This window comes from Nicotiana sylvestris, chromosome 7, assembly GCF_000393655.2.
Source record: "Nicotiana sylvestris chromosome 7, ASM39365v2, whole genome shotgun sequence".
In the NCBI taxonomy this organism is placed as follows: Eukaryota; Viridiplantae; Streptophyta; class Magnoliopsida; order Solanales; family Solanaceae; genus Nicotiana; species Nicotiana sylvestris.
The window spans coordinates 172448122-172467297 of NC_091063.1; the positions used below are offsets into that span (position 1 = coordinate 172448122).

The 19176-nt window shown below is 32.5% G+C and overlaps 2 protein-coding genes across 2 annotated transcripts; both read left to right on the forward strand.

Moving 5' to 3' along the window:
* The first annotated feature begins 1812 nt into the window (after positions 1 to 1812).
* On the forward strand, positions 1813 to 6680 carry LOC104243116 (probable uridine nucleosidase 1). The gene is made up of 9 exons (XM_009798265.2): positions 1813 to 2188; positions 3747 to 3862; positions 4008 to 4067; positions 4211 to 4393; positions 4480 to 4584; positions 5241 to 5337; positions 5444 to 5551; positions 5640 to 5775; positions 6280 to 6680. Exons 1-9 carry the CDS (start codon positions 2083 to 2085, stop codon positions 6386 to 6388), a joined length of 1020 nt encoding a protein of 339 aa, XP_009796567.1. The 5' UTR covers positions 1813 to 2082; the 3' UTR covers positions 6389 to 6680.
* A 4071-nt stretch (positions 6681 to 10751) lies between these two features.
* LOC138874153 (uncharacterized) lies at positions 10752 to 11075 on the forward strand. The gene has a single exon (XM_070152660.1). The coding sequence runs from the start codon at positions 10752 to 10754 to the stop codon at positions 11073 to 11075; it is 324 nt and encodes a 107-aa protein (XP_070008761.1).
* The last annotated feature ends 8101 nt before the right edge of the window (positions 11076 to 19176 follow it).

Here is a 19176-nt window from a genome sequence, read left to right on the forward strand (position 1 = left end):
AAAGTCCTTTTGTTGTATTCTTCCTTTAATCACAAGACCCTCACCCTCAATTCTGCTGTCTGGAAAGCTCTTTTTCAACTCTTTAGATTTTAGTGCATTACTAACATCTTCTAGTGAAATGTTGTCTTTCCCATATAGCAGTGTATCAACAAAAATATTATAAGACTATGGTAAATCAAGGCCTGATCCTCACTCTCAATTTTGATATTCACATTCTTCAGTTCCATTATAATTGAATTAAACTCATCAAAGTGAGTTTTAACAGGTGTACCTTCGTTCACACGGAGATTGTATAACCTCTTTTTCACGTAGAGGTGGTTTGTCAGCGATTTCTTAGAATACAGATCTTCCAGCTTCTTCCATGTCGTTGCTGCAGAAGTTTCTTCAGCAATTTCCCGAAGAACGCTATCTATAACGCTCATGAAGATCGCACTCAAAGCCATCTCCTTCAGGTCATCCTTATTTGTCTCTTTCATATCTTCAGGAAAATCCTCACCAATTGCTTTCCATAATCCTTGTAACACTAGGGACGATTTCATCCTAATCTTCCATAGACTGAAACTAGAACCTCCTTCAAATTTCTCTACTTCGTACTTTGTTGAAGATGATGAAGACATTTTAACCCTAGATTATATGTAGAAAGCCGAACCTTGCTCTGATACCAATTATTGCGAATTATCGTGGGTTAACTAGCACACAATCATACACAAAGCAAATAGAGAAGAAAAATCAACACAAGTATTTAACGAGGTTCGGCTAAGCCTAATCCTCGGGGCAAAAGCAGAGAGAGTTTTTCACTATGAATGAGAAGAAAAGCACAATACAATCTATAGAATCCCCAATTACAACCCCTATATATAGATCTCAAAAGGTCCCAAACATATATGAGAAAGGTTTTCCAATTTGACAAGGACTATAGGTTTTCCTTTCCCAAATCTATTAGGACAATGAGTTTTCCTAAACCTATAGGGACTATGAATTTCCTAAAAATACAAGGAAATAATTCAAGCCACAAATAACAAATACCTTTCAGATTTTGAAAGTGTGGCCAAACATGCTCATAACTCAACCAAGGAGCTAGAAGTGATTGTAATTTGTAAACATGGGCAATATCCTTGTCCGCGCAGAGTTAATTGCCACTCGTTTATTGAAAAATTATATTGTATAAATAGGTTAATTTTTTATGTGTATATATATATATATATATATATATATATATATATATATATATATATATATATATATATATATATATATTATGTTGTATTGTTACGATTCAATTCGATACAATTCATTCTTTCGGAAAAAATGATTCATAAGCCTTCAACAGGATAAGAAACTTATATGGATCGACGAAATTGAAAGCAGTATCCAAAATTTGAGAAAGCAACTTAAATCCTTAACTTCTTCATATGTTTAACTTTTTATATTTTTAACCCCTTAATGAAATTCCTAGTCCACCACTTATTCTGATTTTTTTTTTTTTTGGAAAATTCCCAGAAAAGTCCGCGGTAAAATCGTACTAGGCAAGTCCGGGACGATGATACCAGATAAGTCCGGGGTAACAAGTTCTGACTGAATTGGTGAGGGGAATCAATTCCAAGTCTCCGTATGGTAAGTCAGCCGACCTTTCGGACTAATTGTGAATTCTTATTAATTTGTTTCAATTACTGTGCAAGGGAAAGCAAGAGATCCGTTCATAACCAAGCGAATCAAATTAGGATACGAATATTTACCACTTAGACTAAGCCACATATCTTATCCATTATTTTCCGAAACCCATAAATATACACACACATAGTCCCATACCTTATTAAAGACAAGTTTTCACACCAAAAGAAGAAAAGAATAGTTGGAAAACAGGAACAAGAAAAAGGAGTAGAGTTTAGAAAATTCAGCTCATCGTCAGAGCTGACTCCACAAAAACTCTATCCTTTTCACTTAATCCCTCACACATTATTTTTTAATTCTAATTAGATTTTGTTATTATATTGGCACTTTCATTATCTTTCTTAGGTCCCAAAAATTCCCTTTTTTTTCTCCCAAAGTTTTCCCTTTTGAATTGTTGAATATTTCAAGAAGATGTCAAATTGTGATGGTGATTTGGTTGATGGATTGGAGAATCCTAACAATAATTCTTTTGCTAAGCAACGTGAAAAGATCATCATTGACACTGATCCTGGCATTGGTAAAAATTTCAGCCTTTTTTTTAGTTTCTTGAATTTGGGTGTTATGAATGAGTTTAAAGTTGAGATTTTTAGTAATTTTCAGCTAAATTTTTTTATTAGGTTGTAATTGGGTTTTGATTTTCTGAGACAAATAGATGACTTTTTGTTAAAATTTTGTAGCCTTTTGTTTAAAGTTGTGATCTTTAGCAAATTTCAGCATTCTTTTCAGTTTCTTGAATTTGGGTTTTGCTAATTTTTTTTATTAATGTTTCAGCTAGATTTTTATTTGATTGTAATTGGGTTTTGATTTTCTTAGACAAATAGATGTCTTATTGGTGAAATTTTCTACCCTTTTGTTTAAAGTTGGAAACTTTAGCAAATTTCAGCATTTTTTTTTAGTTTCTTGAATTTGGGTATTGCTAATTTTTTTGTTCATGAATGAGTTTGAAGTTGGGATTTTTAGTAATTTTTCAGCTGAATTTTTATTTGATTGTAATTGGGTTTTGATTTTCTTTGACAAATAGATGACTTTTTGGGAAATTTTGTTAAAAGTGCTAAAGGAAGGGAAGATTCTTATATGGAAAAAGGATCCAAGTTACTTTATTGTGTCACTTTATAATTAAGCTTTTTCATTAGAATATTCAGATGGAAGATCTCTTTCTTTCTGGAATTTGTGAATTTTAGGATTCTTTCAGTTTGTTTAAGTGAAGAGAATCTGGAGATAAAGCTTCTTTTTGTCATCCTAAATTAGCTGTACTTTTATTTATGAAAGTAGGCAATTAACTTCATCTATGATCTTTTCTAATCCTTCATTAATTCTGAGACTTATTTTAGGGAAGGAATGTGTGTTACTTTCAACTATGTTGCTCGGACTCTCCGAAAATATGGTCTGATGCGCGTCGGATCCGCCAAAAGTAGTATATTTTTGGAGGATCCGACATGGGTGCGGCATCATTTTGGAGAGTCCGCACCACATAGACTTTCCCTATAAGAAGGGGGGGGATGGGGATATTGCTATCACATAGGCACCTAAGATTCTGACAAATTTCACAAGCTGACATTTGTGATTTCTTTAATTCTGTTTATCATTTCTTCGGGAAAACAATTTTCTTAATGAAAGAGGAAGTTTTTAAAGAGCACATCTTGTGGTGAGAAGCTTTTCTTGTTGAGGCGAACAACACGCCTTGGCGTAGTTGTACTTCATTCAAGTAGAAGCCATTGTGCTCTTAGTAATATAATACTTAGTGACACATCAACCGCAAAAAAGATAATATAATACTTAGTTATGCCTGAAATATTTTCAAAAAACTCTTTCCTTTTCTATCCTTTCAAATCATGGGCGGAGCTAGGGGCAGAAAGGGGTCGCCTGAAAGTTACACTATATACTAAGTCAAACTTATTTTTTTTGAATATATGGTAGATGTTTACTTTTTTATAACTTCAACCCCCTTACTGAAATTCCTATCTCTCTCATAACAAGTTTTTAACAGGCTGAGTTGTGTTTTATAATGAGCTTCAAATTCCGTGTGGTTCCCATTTGTCATGTTGGAGCTAATTTTAGCTTTTGTTGATATTTAGATGACAGTATGGCAATACTAATGGCATTTCAGACACCGGAAGTTGAGATCATAGGCTTGACTACGATCTTTGGCAATGTTACTACAAAAGACGCTACACGTAATGCATTACTTTTGGTATGTCTTTTTTTTTTTGTTGGTATTTTTATACCTTTATTGTAAATTTCTTTCCTTTTATTGTGTTTACAATTTCCATCTATTAGACGTTTTTGTATCAAGTTCTTGATCAATTACTTCTTTAATTTAATTTGCAAAAGGATAGTGTGAAGCTGCAGGATATCCGGATGTTCCCGTCGCCGAGGGAAGCCCTGAACCTCTGAAGGTAATTTTTTTTAATAGTAACTTAGGAAATTAGGCTTAATTTTCTTTCTTTAATTGTAACTTAGGAAATTATGCTTAATTTTCTTTCTTCGTTGTAGCATCTCAACATACTGTAACCTAACTTGATGTTATTTTTCGCTATAGGGAGGGGAGCCACGTGTTGCAGACTTTGTTCATGGTTCAGATGGATTAGGCAACTTATTCTTACCTTCTCCAAATTCTAAGAAAAATGACAAATCTGCATCTGAATTCTTGGTGGAAAAAGTTTCTGAATATCCTGGCGAAGTGTCTATACTTGCACTAGGACCATTGACAAATTTGGCATTGGTACGTTGTATCTCAAAAATTTCAATTTTCAAGTTTCTGATTTTACCTTTCATTTACAAAAAAATTCATCGTTATCTGTTGGTTAGGCTGTCAAGAGGGACTCAACCTTTGCAAGCAAGGTGAAGAGAGTGGTCGTACTTGGTGGTTCCTTCTTTGCTTTAGGAAATGTTAATCCTGCTGCGGAAGCAAATGTGAGTAAAGTTTTTCCATCCATTTGTATTCCTAGAATATTCACAATGTTTTACAATGTGGAAGCATGTTAGAATAGTTGTTTGACCCTGTAATGTCTGCCTAAAACTTCTTACTTTGATATCCACAATGCAATGGAAATGTTTTGTAGTTATTTGCAGGGGCGGGGCTAGATGCTCGAGTACGGGTTCAGCCGAATCCAGTAGCTTTTACTCAAATAGTTTATTTGTGTCAAATAATAAACGGTTATTAGTACTTGAAGTCATACTAAGAAACCCAGTTATTGGTACTTGAAATCGTCATTCTATAATGTAGAACCATAAAGTTGAAATCCTGGCTCCGACTCTGGTATTTGAACTCTAATAGCTTGTCATAAGCTCATTGCCTTAGCATAGTATTGTAGACACGTTCTCCTTGTAATTTGAGTACAGTATGGGTCCCTTTTGGCTTTACCTTTGCGGAAATACTATAAATTGTTCGTGTTGTGGATTATTGATGCTTTCTTCTTTAGTGTATTATACATCATTTCAAATGTTGTCACAGTCGCTTTTCCCTGTCAACTTTTGTCAAGTTTATAAGATCAATGCTTTTTGCATGTAGTATCCAGTCTTCAATTTGTTACTATTATTTCATTTACATAGTTATTCCGATGATGCAGATATATGGGGACCCAGAGGCTGCAGATATTGTATTTACTTCGGGGGCAAATATTGATATTGTAGGCATCAACATTACAACACAAGTCAAATTGACAGGTGGTTTGTTCATGTCTCAAATATGTCGAAGGCTTCTACTTTTTGAACCTTTAATTGTATAGATATTGTTCACTTCTCAATAAATTGTATGTTTCCCTGGTTTTAGATGCTGATCTTGAAGAACTAAGGCAATCTGAAGGAAGACATGCTAAATTTTTGTGCAACATGTGCAAATTTTACCGTGATTGGCATGTGAAATCAGACGGTGTCTATGGTAACTTCTGGTCTTATATCGTTTTCGTATGAGCTGCATTGCTTCTTACACCACTTTACTGATAATTATTCGCTCGTCCTCTTTTTAGGAATTTTCCTACATGATCCTGTTAGTTTTGTGGCACTAGTTCGACCCGAACTCTTCACGTTCAAGAAGGGGGTCGTGAGGGTTGAGACACAGGGCATTTGCGTCGGGCATACCTTGATGGACCAAGGGCTAAAAAAGTAAGTATTTGAACTGATTTTTGTTCGGGAAAGTTTCACATTGGGCCTATGTTGCGCGGACTCTCCAAAATGTTGCCGCACCTGTGTCGGATTCTTCAAAAATACACTACTTTTGGTGTATCCGACACGCACCCGGCGACATTATCGGAGAGTCCGAGCAACATAGCATTGGGCCGCTCGACCAAAAATATTTACATTTGGTTTCCCCAATAGACATAAATTATACACTAACTATACTAATATTATACTTTCGAGACCCGAGGGTATATCGGAAACCACATCTCTACCTTCAAGGTAGGGGTAAGGTCAGCATATACACTACCATCCCCGGACCCCACTTGTGGGATTACACTGGGTTTGTTGTCGTTGTATACTTGTATCATACATCTACTAGTTTTTTTTTTTGGGGGGGCAGTTATACAGTGTAAAAATCCCTTTTTCTCTCCGCAAATCTTAGCCTCTATCTCCATCCTATGGATTAAAACTAACGAATCGTTGTATTAGGTGGAATACAAGCAACCCTTGGACGGATTATTCCCCGGTTTCAGTTGCATGGACAGTTGATGTTGATGAAGTTGTGAATTACATAAAGAAAATGTTGATGAAACCTTGAATACCATCAGCAGATCTCTCGGGTCTCTGCCTCGCGTAAATCTTTCTCTGGAAATCGAGGAACGGTGTTTTCTAACAACATCCATTACAGCAATTGTTTTTACTCTTCTTTCCCTCCCTTCCTTGCTACTAAATAAATCCCAGTTCTGGGAAATGTAAAGGGCTTATAAATGGAGGGTGGGCAATGCATTTTCATCATTCTTTTCAGGTCTGTATTACTGTATTTTCGCCTCGTCTTATTGGCGCAATGGCTTATTCATAGTAAATGATCATGTCTTTATACTGTTTTTAAAGATTTGTGGCGTACCTTACAACTGTTTTTCACTAGCCAAAGGTGACATTTGTATACTTGAAGGGGAAGCTTGTAGCAACGGTAAAACTGTTTATGTGTGACTTATAGGTCACGGGTTTGAGCCGTTTAAGCAGTCATTAATGCTTGCATAGGGTAGACTGTTTACAGTGTAATCTTTTCCTAGATCCTGCGTGAATACGGGATGCTTTGTGCATCGGGCTACCTTTTTATTAACGTCGGTATACTTGAAATGATGTACATCTCTCTAGAGTAATTCATGTTTATACTACGTAACACAGAATCAGTCCTAAGGCAAATGAAAGTGATTGATTTGATGCTCTTCAGATACTAATAATGGAAATCCAAGAACGAAGGCTTAAATCAATCTAGCCCCTTAAAAAAATATTCAGTTTTACACATTTAATCCTTTTTTATATGATTAAGAAAAAAGAGTCGAGGCTAGTATCGTTTGGTTTGAAGACAAGTTATGTTGGATTATTTATACTGAGATTAGTTATCCTGGTATTATTATTGATTGTTTGGTATGTTGCATTAACCTTGATTTTGCCAATTTTATTGTTTCTTTCTGGGATAACTTATTCCGGAATTAGTATTTCACCCTCTGACAGGTATAAGTTATTCTGGTACTATTTTATCCTGTGATAACTTATCTCGGGATTACTATTCCAATTTCCACCATCTGGCAGGTATAAGTTATTCAGTACTATTTTGTCGTGGGATAACTTATTCTAGGATTAATAAACAAAAGATAAGGCGATACTAAATTTTTATCCCAAAATTATTTTGCTTATCCAAACAATATTATTAATTACCGAAAGGTTTTCGTATTTCATAATTTCATAAGTATTCACAACAATTAGCTTAAACATGCATGTTGAGTGTGACAAATCTAAATGTTGGTATAATTGTATCTGAAAGTAGCTTTAAAGAAACAAACGTATTTTGTTATTTTGTTCCATCAGACAAATTAATTAAAAGCCCTCTCATTTTTTCGTTGTTAATAAATGTAATTAAATTTTGGATCACAATCAAATGCAAATATGTTAGAGTTTTTTTGTTGTTAAAAAACAGTAAAAAGTTTTGGTAAAAGTATGAAACTTTCATTGAATTGGGAAAAGTAAATATTTGTAAACAAAAGGGAAGACTTATTTGATGCATACAAGTTTTCTTTTTTATTTTCCATGTTCACCTCCGTCGGAATTGGGATTATTTACGTGCAAACTTAAATTTTGTTTTCCATTTAATAAGCAAAGTTTCAGCATACAGTTGCATATTACTCTACTAATTTTCAGTAACTAAAACTTCCAAGCAACCATAAATTATATGTTTATTTTTCTTTTTAATTTTTTTTTTTTTTGGATTCCCACCCGGTGTCCGGTATCTGCATTGGAGTCCGACTAAATTCGAATTCGCGCCTGGAAATCCCACATTAGGGGGTAAAGCGCTCCCTAACAAAGCCAACTTCATACTCAGGGCTCGAACCCGAGACATCTGGTTAAGGATGATGGAGTACTTACCATTCCACCACAACCTTTATTGGTTCTTTTATAAATTTCACATAGTAATAAAAACGTGGGGAGTTGGGGGGGGGGGGGGGTTGGGAATTCAAGAGCTCCTTCCACCCCTCTCACTCAATTCTTTTGTTCCAATATTATACATGCCTGAACTTTTCTTTTTTTTTACTAATTCTATAGGTAAGTCCAAAGTACAGAGCAAAAAAAGAAAAAATCATAATATTTAAAAAGTATTAACAATAAAGGTTGATAATTTAGAGTGTAAAGTCAGTATTTAGTCACCGAAATTTTTAGAAATCTAGCAAACTTTATGAGTAATATAAAAATAATTAAGTGACTTTTTTATAATAAATAAAAGAAATATAACTTTACTAGGTTCAATTAACAGTTGATAAAGCTTTATATACCTAGAAATATCTAGATTCAAAATGCATTTCATATTACAATTTATTTCGACCATTATCTTAAATTTATTTCAAATGATGCTTGTAAACATGTATATAATTATCTTTTCTCACTTCTTGTATGCTCACTTTTTATTCGTGGACATGTTTTTTTTGTTTGTTTTTACCTGGTGAACGGTATCGTAAAAATAGCACGGTATGGCCAGTTTTTGGATTGGTCATTCAAAAATAGTCAGCATTTACTAAGTCAATGAAAAATATCCACTATTTTGCTCCAGCAGAGACCGGTCCAGCATAATATACTGGAGTTTGGTGCCCATGTGTATGAACTCCAACATATTATGCTGGACCGGTATACTTTGCTTGCTCCAGTATAATATACTGGAGGCTGGAGCACCGGTGCTCCAACCTCCAGTATATTATGCTAGACCGGTATACATGCTGGAACTCCAGTATATTATGCTGGAGTTCTAGTGTACTTATGATGGAACTCCATCATATTATGCTGGAGTTCCAGCATACTTATCTTGGAACTCCAGTATAATATGTTGGAGTTCAAGTATACTTATGCTGGAAGCATAATAAACTGGCGTATTTTTCGGGTTTTGAACAATGTTTTCGTTCAGATTTATCTTTACATTAAAAGCGACTAAATTTCGATTACTTTTGAAGCTAGGCTATTTTTGAACGATCAGTTGTAAATCTGGCTATTTTTGAATTTCAATTGAGGCTACGTACTTCGAATTCGCATTGCACATAGCCCATTAAACAGAAAATTGCTCCTTACTACAAAAAGGTTTTATCCCTAAAGCTCGAACCGGAGACATTTAATTAAGGGCGAAAGTTCCTATTTATCGATCCCATCACAATTCTTAGTGGTATTTATAGACATGATCAATGTTAGCTACGTAGTTATTTTCATGAATATACTCAAATTTTACACTGTCTTAATTCTATGGAGCTCAAATTTTCCTTCTACACCAATGATAGCACACTTTCACTTGTTTCTTGAAGAAATGAAATATTTAATAAAAGAAAAGAAAAAGAAGAAATGGGAAAAGAAGAAAGAGACCAATCAAACCTATAGTATTTTGTTGTTTGTTTTAGCTTTGTTTAGTTTAATTTGACAAGGACTTGAAATTGTAGCTTATATCGAAAAAAGCAGTTGAACAAAATTGTAGAGTTGCATATTACTCTAGCAATTTTCAATAACTAAAACTTCCAAGCAACAATAAATTATTGAGAAACTTATCTTTTTAATCACTCTAAGAAATAATAGCTGAAAAAAATATAAATTTGCTAGATATGTTTTTATTATATAAATATTATATACATATCTTATTCATATCTATTTGTCACTGCTTGTATGCTCACTTTTTATTTGTGGATGTGTTCTTCTTCTCCTCCTTTTTTTTTGTGTGTGCATGTTTGGTTTCTGCCGGTGAATGGTATCCGTTGAGGTTTTGATTAATCCTAATTCACCCTACGCATGGCCTACTAAACAAAAAAGTGCTCTGTAGCAGAATTTTTTCATTCCGGGTGCTCGAACCTGAGACATCTAATTAAGGGTGAAAGATCACATCCATCCCATCGTTGCCATTATTGGTATTCTTGGACATGATCAATTGTTCAAATTTCACACTACCTTAATTCTAAGAAGCTGAAATTTTCTTTCTGCACTAATGATAGCACTATCTTTCACTTGTTTCTTGAAAAAGGGAAATATTTAATAAAAGAAAAGAAAAAGAAGAAAGAGACAAATCAAAACTATAGTATTTTTTTGTTTGTTTTAGCTTTCTTTAGTTTAATTTGATAAGGACTTGAAATTGTAGCTTATATTGAAAAAAGCAGTTGAACAAACTTTCCCTCTAATCTTATTTCATTTCAATTTCTTCCTTTGATAGTTACCTATCAACTCCTCCTTGAAGTAACCCTTGCAACTTCCCTTCTTTCAATATAGCCACTCCAACTACAACTAAAAGCAATTCCCCTCCTAATCCTCTTACAAATTCCTATAAATACCCTAAAAAAATCCCCATAAAAAAAACAATATTAATCTTGCAGTCAGCTAGCAACAATAACAACAACAAACTCAGTGAATTTTCACAAGTCGGGTACTGCAGTTAGCTAGCCATGTCCCAATTTAATTCGTCGATAGCGTTAGCCGAGAAAGTTTCATGGTATTGTGGCTTGTTCTTGGCCATAATGTTGGTTTTGAGCTGGTTTGATCAATACAATGAGAGTGAATTCATAGTTCAAATGCAAAAGCAAAAGATGGTTAGGGAGAAAATGCCATGTGATGAGATTTATGTGGTAAGAGAAGGGGAAACTTTGCAAACAATTAGTGAAAAATGTGGAGATCCTTTTATTGTTGAAGAGAATCCACATATTCATGATCCTGATGATGTTTACCCTGGTTTGGTTATCAAGATTACTCCTTTCAAGAATAATAGGTAGAAAGTTGTAAATTCTATTGCTATATATATTTTTTCTTTACTTTTTGGTATCCAGATCCTACTGATCTGATTAATCCAGATTTACGTTACATAGGACGTACACCAAAGAAGGAAGGACTGGCTTCCAAAAATTTCTCCATTTTCTGGGTTCGAACCCGAAACTTCTTCTGCTATATATTGAAATTTATTTTAATTTGCATATGAGCTTGTAATTTAAATTCTTGTTCATGAGTATCCAAGAAATTTTACTCATATATGGTTCAGCTGTAAGAACCATAAATATAGGGAAGCCTTGTTCAACTATGTTGTTGATTAAGTGATTTAAGAAAAAGTGAAGTTATTTGAAAACATAACTGATATTTCAATTACCTTCAAACGTAAATACTTCGAAGGTAATTGAAGACGAGTTGTATTCTTTGATCTTATTCTTGTTTATGAAGATGGCTTTGACCTCTCTTATGCTCCCTCCGGTCCAAAATAAGTGATTTTTTTGCTTTTTTCCTGTGGTCCAAAATAAGTGATTTTTTCAGATTTCAAGAACGAATTAATTATTTTTTTCCTACATTACCCTTGGAGTAATTAATGTTGGAGTATGTATTATGAGTGTTTATGTGAAGAGATAGTAAAGGTTAATATGATCAATTTCATTGCTAATTAATATTAAAAGGTGAATTTCTTAATGTGTGAAAACAACCAAAAAATCACTTATTTTGGATCGGAGTAAGTAGTAGTTAGACGTGCCTAATCATCAATAGTGGCGCACACAAAATTTTGTGCAATCATATCAGAGATGGGGTTGTCGCCCGTCGTACCAGCTAGTTGGACAAAATTTGGTGGGCCTAGCCCAAGCGAATTTTTGCCACTACAACATATAATCTATATTATATTAAAAGTACGAAACTCTTATCGAAATGTCGTTCGTCTTTTTTATCCTTTAAAAATAAAGTTTACATTGGATAAAATTGTAAAATCAAAAAAATTTCCTTATATTTAGGAGTTCTAAATAAATAAAAAAATCTAATATAATTTAGTGTTTGATATCTTCTCCTAATAAGGATACAATATATTAAGACATAAAAGAATAAAAAAAGGTAGGAGGAAAGATTTTTGTTGGTTTCCAACAAGGAAACTTCACGTTTTATGTGGTATTTTTTTTTCTTTGTCCCTGTTTAATCAAAAAGACCAATTTTTCTTTTCATATGATTTATTTGTTGTTTTAAAAATTTAAATCATAAGTATTTTATTAGAAGCTTGGTTGTTAAATTCGTTAAAATTTACTATGGCATTAAGTTTTGAAATAGTAATTATTGTTGAAAAAAATAGTAATTATTAATTTGTGATAAGAAACTAATTATCATAATTTAATTTACAAAAGTACCTAAATTACCTCAATGCATATGTTAACATAAAATAGATGGAAAAGGACTTTTATTTTTTGGTCAAACAAAAACTAATACTATTACTGAGAAATTTTGCTACATAATTTAACTTTACAAAACAAGAATTAATTAGTAAATTCATCTTGTAGCTAATAGGATTTTTTATAATATATAGTTGATTCTGTCACTAAGTAGGATTAGCGATAAAATTTATTATTTAACTACATAATTTATCTATCGTTAATTTTTCTTCTCTTTGTAGTTAACTTGTCTTAGAATACATTGTACCTAGATGACTACTTTGATACGAAATTAATATAAAAGAACGAGATACATAATAATACTAATTAAACTTTCAATTATCTTGGTTATTGTCGTGCTTAGATAGAACATCCACTATTTTTTGTTACTAAGTAGACTCAATATTTATCATATTCAAGAGCTTATATTTTTAAAAATCTTATTGTTAAGGGTTTATATTTTTCATAATTTTATATGGATCGATAGAAGGTACACGTGCATCGCGCATATCCTAGCATGAAGGCCCTTAGCGAAATGTCGTTCGCTTTTTTTACCCTTTAATATAGATTTTATATTGATTATAATTATAATTTAATTATTCTACTAATATTTAGAACTTAAAAATCAACTAAATTTTGGTCATTAAATCTTCCCTTATTCGGACTACATATATAGAAACTCAATTTTAGGAATTTAATACCAAATAAAAATTTACTTATAAATCCTTTGCTTAAATAAATTATGTAAAGTAATTATGACATTTTCACAGATGCATTAGACAAAATGTGTATAAACGTGTTAGAAATCTACTAATAAAATTTTAGATCTAATTTTAGGTTAAATTAAATATTAATAATAATATGTAAACCAAACTTAAACATACTAGGTCGTGTATGAAAATATATATAAATAAATTTAATACGACATGCTTACGTTTTCAAAATAATAGTAGTATTTTTAATTTGAAGTAATAAGTACTATAATGTACTTTAAGTTAATTATTTGAATTAGTTGAATACATATTGTAAATTTATACACATATTAAATTACAAACCAATTACAATACTCGAAAAGTAAAACATATATAAGATAAATTTATAGATTGAAATTAATTAAAATAAATTATATACATTTATTCATAAGTAATTTAAGGTAGTAATTAAAATAGCTAAAAGAAAACATAGTGAGCGAAAGGTATAAATTGATATTCCTCATTGAATTAGCTATACAAAATCAATATTCTTTGTTGAAATAAATTTACACATTTATTTTAATTTAAAAATAATTTTTGTATAATTTTTTAAAAGTTTTATACTCATTTAGATAAGTACACGCGCAATGCGCGTACCGTAAAATTAGTAGTTAAAATAATATGGTCTAGCCAGTTTTTGGACTGGTCATTTAGAAATAGTCAGCGTTTGCTAAGTCATTGAAAAATAACCACTATTTTACTGCAACAGAGACCGATCCAGCATAATATACTGGAGTTCGGTGCACCTATGTATGAATTTCTAGCATATTATGCTGGACCGGTATACTTTGCTGGATCCAGTATAATATACTGGAGACTGGAGCACCGGTGCTCCAAACTCCATTATATTATGTTGGACCGGTATATTATGCTGGAGTATTTTTCCGGATTTTGAACAGTGTTTTTGTTCAATTTTTTTTTACATAAAAAGTGACTAAATTTCGATTACTTTTAAAACTGTGGTTATTTTTGAGTGAGCACTTATAAATCTAGCTATATTTGAATTTCTCCCAATATTAACGGCTCTACTATTTGCTAGTGCAGACAACGTTGAAGTAAAAACAGGAATGTGGAATTCCTTATTATATGCGAGTAATAAATCATCACTTGTTATGAAATAAAAGCAATTTAGTAAAATATGAACAAGAAATAAAAGCAATTTAGTAAAACATGAACAAGAAATAGAGATAGAGAGAAGGAAGAGATTTTCTTCTTCAATTGTGTGTATTTTCCTATCTATTACAAGGCCTTTATATAGGCATGAAAAGTGAAGAAAATATGTCATGGAATATGTCATTGAACATAGAAAATATGTCATTGAATATGTCATTAACCATTTGAGAGAAAGATCATGGAGGAAGAGTAGACATCCACCATATTTTGATTTTTATCATAACACTCCCCATTGGATGTCCATAAATAATGTGCCTCGTTAAAACCTTATTAGGAAAAAACCCTATGGGAAAAAAAATCCTAATGAAAGAAAAAGAGTACACATATTTAGAAATACGCCTTTTGGTTGCCTCGTTAAAAATCTTGCAAGGAAAACCTAATGGGACAAAACCTTGTAAGGAAAAAAGAGTACAACGTGTATTAACTCCCCCTGATGAGATCATCAGTTCACATCGTTGAGCCTTCATATCCCAATCTTGTACCCTAGTTTCTTGAAGGTTGACGCCGGTAGATATTTGCTGAACAAATCAGCCATATTATCACTTGAACGGATCCGTTGCACATTAATATCACCATTCTTTTGAAGATCACGTGTGAACAATAATTTAGGTGAAATGTACTTTGTCCTAACTCCTTTATGAATCCTCCCTTTAATTGAGTTATGCATGTTGTATTTTTTTCATACAAAATTGTGGGTAGTTTATCACACTTCAAACCACATTTGTCTCGAATAATATGTATAGTAAACCTCAACCATACACATTCTCGACTTGCTTCATGAATTGCAATTATCTCAGCATGATTAGAAGAAGTAGCCACGATTGATTGCTTAGTCGATCGTCAAGATATGACAGTACCACACATGTAAACACATAACATGTTTGAGATCAAGCTTTGTGTGTGTCAGATAAATACTCCACATCTACATAACCAACAAGATCGGTATTACAATCATTGCCATAAAATAAGCTCACATCGGTAATCCCCCTTAGATAAAGCAATATGTGCTTGATTTTATTCCAATTTCTCCTTGAGCAGAGCTATATCTTGTTAAGACATTAACTGAAAAAGTTATGTCATGCCTTGTAGTGTTAGCAAGATATATTAGCGCACCAATTGTATTAAGATATGGTACTTTAGGACCAAGAAGCTCTTCATTATTTTTATGAGGTCGGAGTGGATCTTTATTTATATCGAGTAATCTCACAACCATCGGGGTACTTAATGGATGTGCTTTATCCACATAGAAGCTCTTTAAAATCTTTTTAGTGTATGCTGATTGAAGGACAAAAATTCTATCTTTCATATATTCAATTTGTAGACCAAGACAAAATTTTGTCTTTCCAAGATCTTTCATTTCAAATTCTTTCTTTAAACAGTCTACTGCTTTAGGAAGCTCTCCGGGAGTTCTAATGATATTTGAATCATCAACATACATGGCGATTATAACAAATTCAAATCCATATCCTTTTATAAGGACACAAGGACAAATTGAATTATTCTTATACTCTTCTTTCAACAAGTACTCTCTCAGGCGATTATACCACATGCGCCCTGATTGTTTCAATCCGTATAAGGATTTTTGAATCTTTATTTAATAAATTTTTTGGAAACCTTAATATGCTCCAAGACAATTTAAATCTTTCAATGATATCCACTATACACATATCAAGTTTTTCATATATTGCTAGATTAAAACCTGAAGTGACTATATCCACTATAAGAGAACATGTCTCCATATATTCAGTGTGAGGATATTTACTAATTTTCTTGTGCCACAAGTCGTCTTTATGTCTATCGACTTGAACCTTTCGCACAATAACACATTTATACCTCAATTGACTTTATACTTTCAGGTGTTGGGACTATCCGCCCAACTTCACATTTTTTCAAGTGAAGTCAATTTTCATTGCGTATTTTTCATTTGGCCAATCATTTATCTGTCCAAATTTCATGATAGATTTGAGCTCAATATACTTTCCAATTAATAATATTGAGCGCTACATTATGTTAACAGTATCGTCGACGATCATTTTATATCGGTTCAATTATTACACAATAAAGACATAACTTATTGAGATCTCTTTATCTCATTATTTTCAGGTACATGAGCCTCTCACACGAGGTCTTACGAAGTGTTATGTCGTGGTACTCTTCTAGAGCATTTGCCTCCTTATTATGACCATTTTGCCCCTCTCCTTCTTCAAGTAGTTTTATCTTTGGAACCGATTGGCCTGTTACGCTTCATGCATGCCATAGACTTTGTCTCTCGTAGACTTTATTCTTGTTGGAGCATTAACAGCTGAAATATGACATTTAGCTTTGGGTCAGCAAATGCGTCTGACAATAATTTATAAATTAATTATCACTTGAATTTCAAGTTCATATTTTCTTGTACGAGGATCTACATGTATTCATAATAATTCATTTCACGTATCACTTTCTCAGCTATCCATTTTCTCCCCCTAATGTTGGGATCACCAACACATTTCCCAACCTTCTTTGGGAATCCATCTTTGTGCATTGTGGTGACATAATTAAATCATATAGCACATTCATATTTTTATATAGAAATTATTTGGTTCCAGACCCTGAACCGATTGTGATAGGGAGAATTTTTCATAACTTGGCTAGATGCGTACAAGTGCTGGTGTATATTAAATAATACATCTCATACCAGATTTCATTTTTGGGAGTTTTGTTCTCATAACCAATGATTTAGCTATAATTGGAGGCATACAATTTCCGCTAAACCAACTTGGATTTAAACCAGTATTATCAAGATAAATTGTCATAATTTATATTCTGGAATTGTGCTCTAATAATTTGAGCAAGCAATCTTGCAAAAACCAATCTGCAAGTTGATAACAAATGCACATGTGACCATAAAATAGATGCATCTATTAAAATCATATAATAGTAAGCGGTCCACATGGCAGGTGACTGGGCCCATATATATATCACCTTTTATTCCTTCCAGAAATCAAGGGATTCAATCCCAACCTTTAACTGGTATATCATGAGAATAAGCAGCACAAGAGAATTCTTGAAGAATTTTCTATTCTTCAATATATGTCAATGCAATTCTTAATTAATTTTTCGCATCATAATCGAACTGAGATGATCAACCGGTCATGCCAATTAATATTTGTTTTAGTAAATCTCTAGTTAACTTGTGGCATATGATTTCAGCATCATGCTTATATTTGTGTAGTATAAATTAAAAGAAGATCGGGTCACCTTTCATATTTACCCGGTATGATTATAGAAATATGAAGATATTCAATCTTCCTTTCATTTATAGTCTCAATATGCCAATCACTTTGACTTATATATTTGAAACTCAAAAAGTTTCTTTTGAGACTTTATAATATCAATGTCATGAATAACTTTATTCATCTGGGTAGTAACAAATTAGTTTTTCTGGAGTTCTTAACAACTTTTGTACTACAAGATCTTTTATCATACCATTCATATGGTAAATGTCTCCTTCACGGATAAAATTATATCATAATAAATTATCATGGTCAAAATCATCATAAGCAAAATCATTTCTTGCTTTAATTTTGCCTTTAATAACTTTTATAAGGCATGACAAAATAATATTTGGCATATCACATGTACGCGACCAATGACATATTCATGTAACCACACAATAATATTTATTCTCTTTATTTTACTCAAACCTCCCTTAGAGGTGAGTTGTGTGGTATTCATATAATCATGAATTGCATGTCTTTATTCATTGCTTTTATCACATATTGCCACATTCAACTTTAGGAATGGGTTTGCATTCTCAATGCTTATCACAAGTCACATTCTCTTCAAGGAATGGATCATAATCAGCGACGTGCTTTATTATTTTCATACCAATTTAATGGTAAGCATTGCCTTCACATTTTGAAGGACTATTTTGAGAACTCTTATTGTTCTCCTTTTATAATCATAGTGATGATTATTATTATTTTGATATTTGGAACGCCCACGTTCATTGTTTAACCACTTGTCTTCATTGAAACTTATTATGCACTGCTATCACATTCACTTCAAGAATGTAGCAAATCAAGTGGGACAATTTTCATGCCTTTTCATGAAAAATATATTATTTTTCTTTAGTCATCATTATATCATAAATATGGTACATTGGGACTCAAACCTAATATCTTACCAATATAAAAGCATGTTAGACCATAATAAATTGGGACTCAAACCCAACTCTTATCATTATGGAGCATCAGGGCTTGATCCCGTTGTCTTACCCTCAATCAATGGCATAATAGGCTAAACAATATTGAGATTCATTCTCAAGACTTAATTTCAATCACATGCCAAGAAAGTTATACACAACTAATTTGCATCTTAGCAAATCAAATTTGCTTTGTTAAATAAGTGTACAAATCTCAAATCAGCGTAAAGCTTTATTAATCATTTGTAGCATCTATATGAAATACAACCGTTTGTAGTCAGAATATTTCTTCTAAATTCTATTAGAGTTTAAAAGGGTCATAAAATCATTGTCATAATATTTATTGAGTCTCTCTAAAAAATATTGTTGTTTTCGGGGTATACCCTACCTATTGGATTTGATTAAACGCCATGACTTTCCTTCACTCAATTCAACCAAGAAATTAGTGAATAAATTTATCAAAAGTACACCATATAGATAACAACACACATATATAGTACTAATACATAAATTCAGCATTTATATTACCTGAAAAGTGACATTATAGGTAACAACTTACCAGTTGTAGCTTGTGCATCATTCATATAAAATA

Excerpts from the sequence above, each read along its gene's own strand:
- LOC104243116 (XM_009798265.2), top strand. The coding sequence starts at position 2,083 with ATGTCAAATTGTGATGGTGATTTGGTTGATGGATTGGAGAATCCTAAC. Across the intron at positions 3,863-4,007 it reads CACGTAATGCATTACTTTTG|TGTGAAGCTGCAGGATATCC; the intron begins GTATGTCTTTTT and ends GCAAAAGGATAG. Across the intron at positions 5,552-5,639 it reads GAAATCAGACGGTGTCTATG|GAATTTTCCTACATGATCCT; the intron begins GTAACTTCTGGT and ends TCCTCTTTTTAG.
- LOC138874153 (XM_070152660.1), top strand. The coding sequence starts at position 10,752 with ATGTCCCAATTTAATTCGTCGATAGCGTTAGCCGAGAAAGTTTCATGG.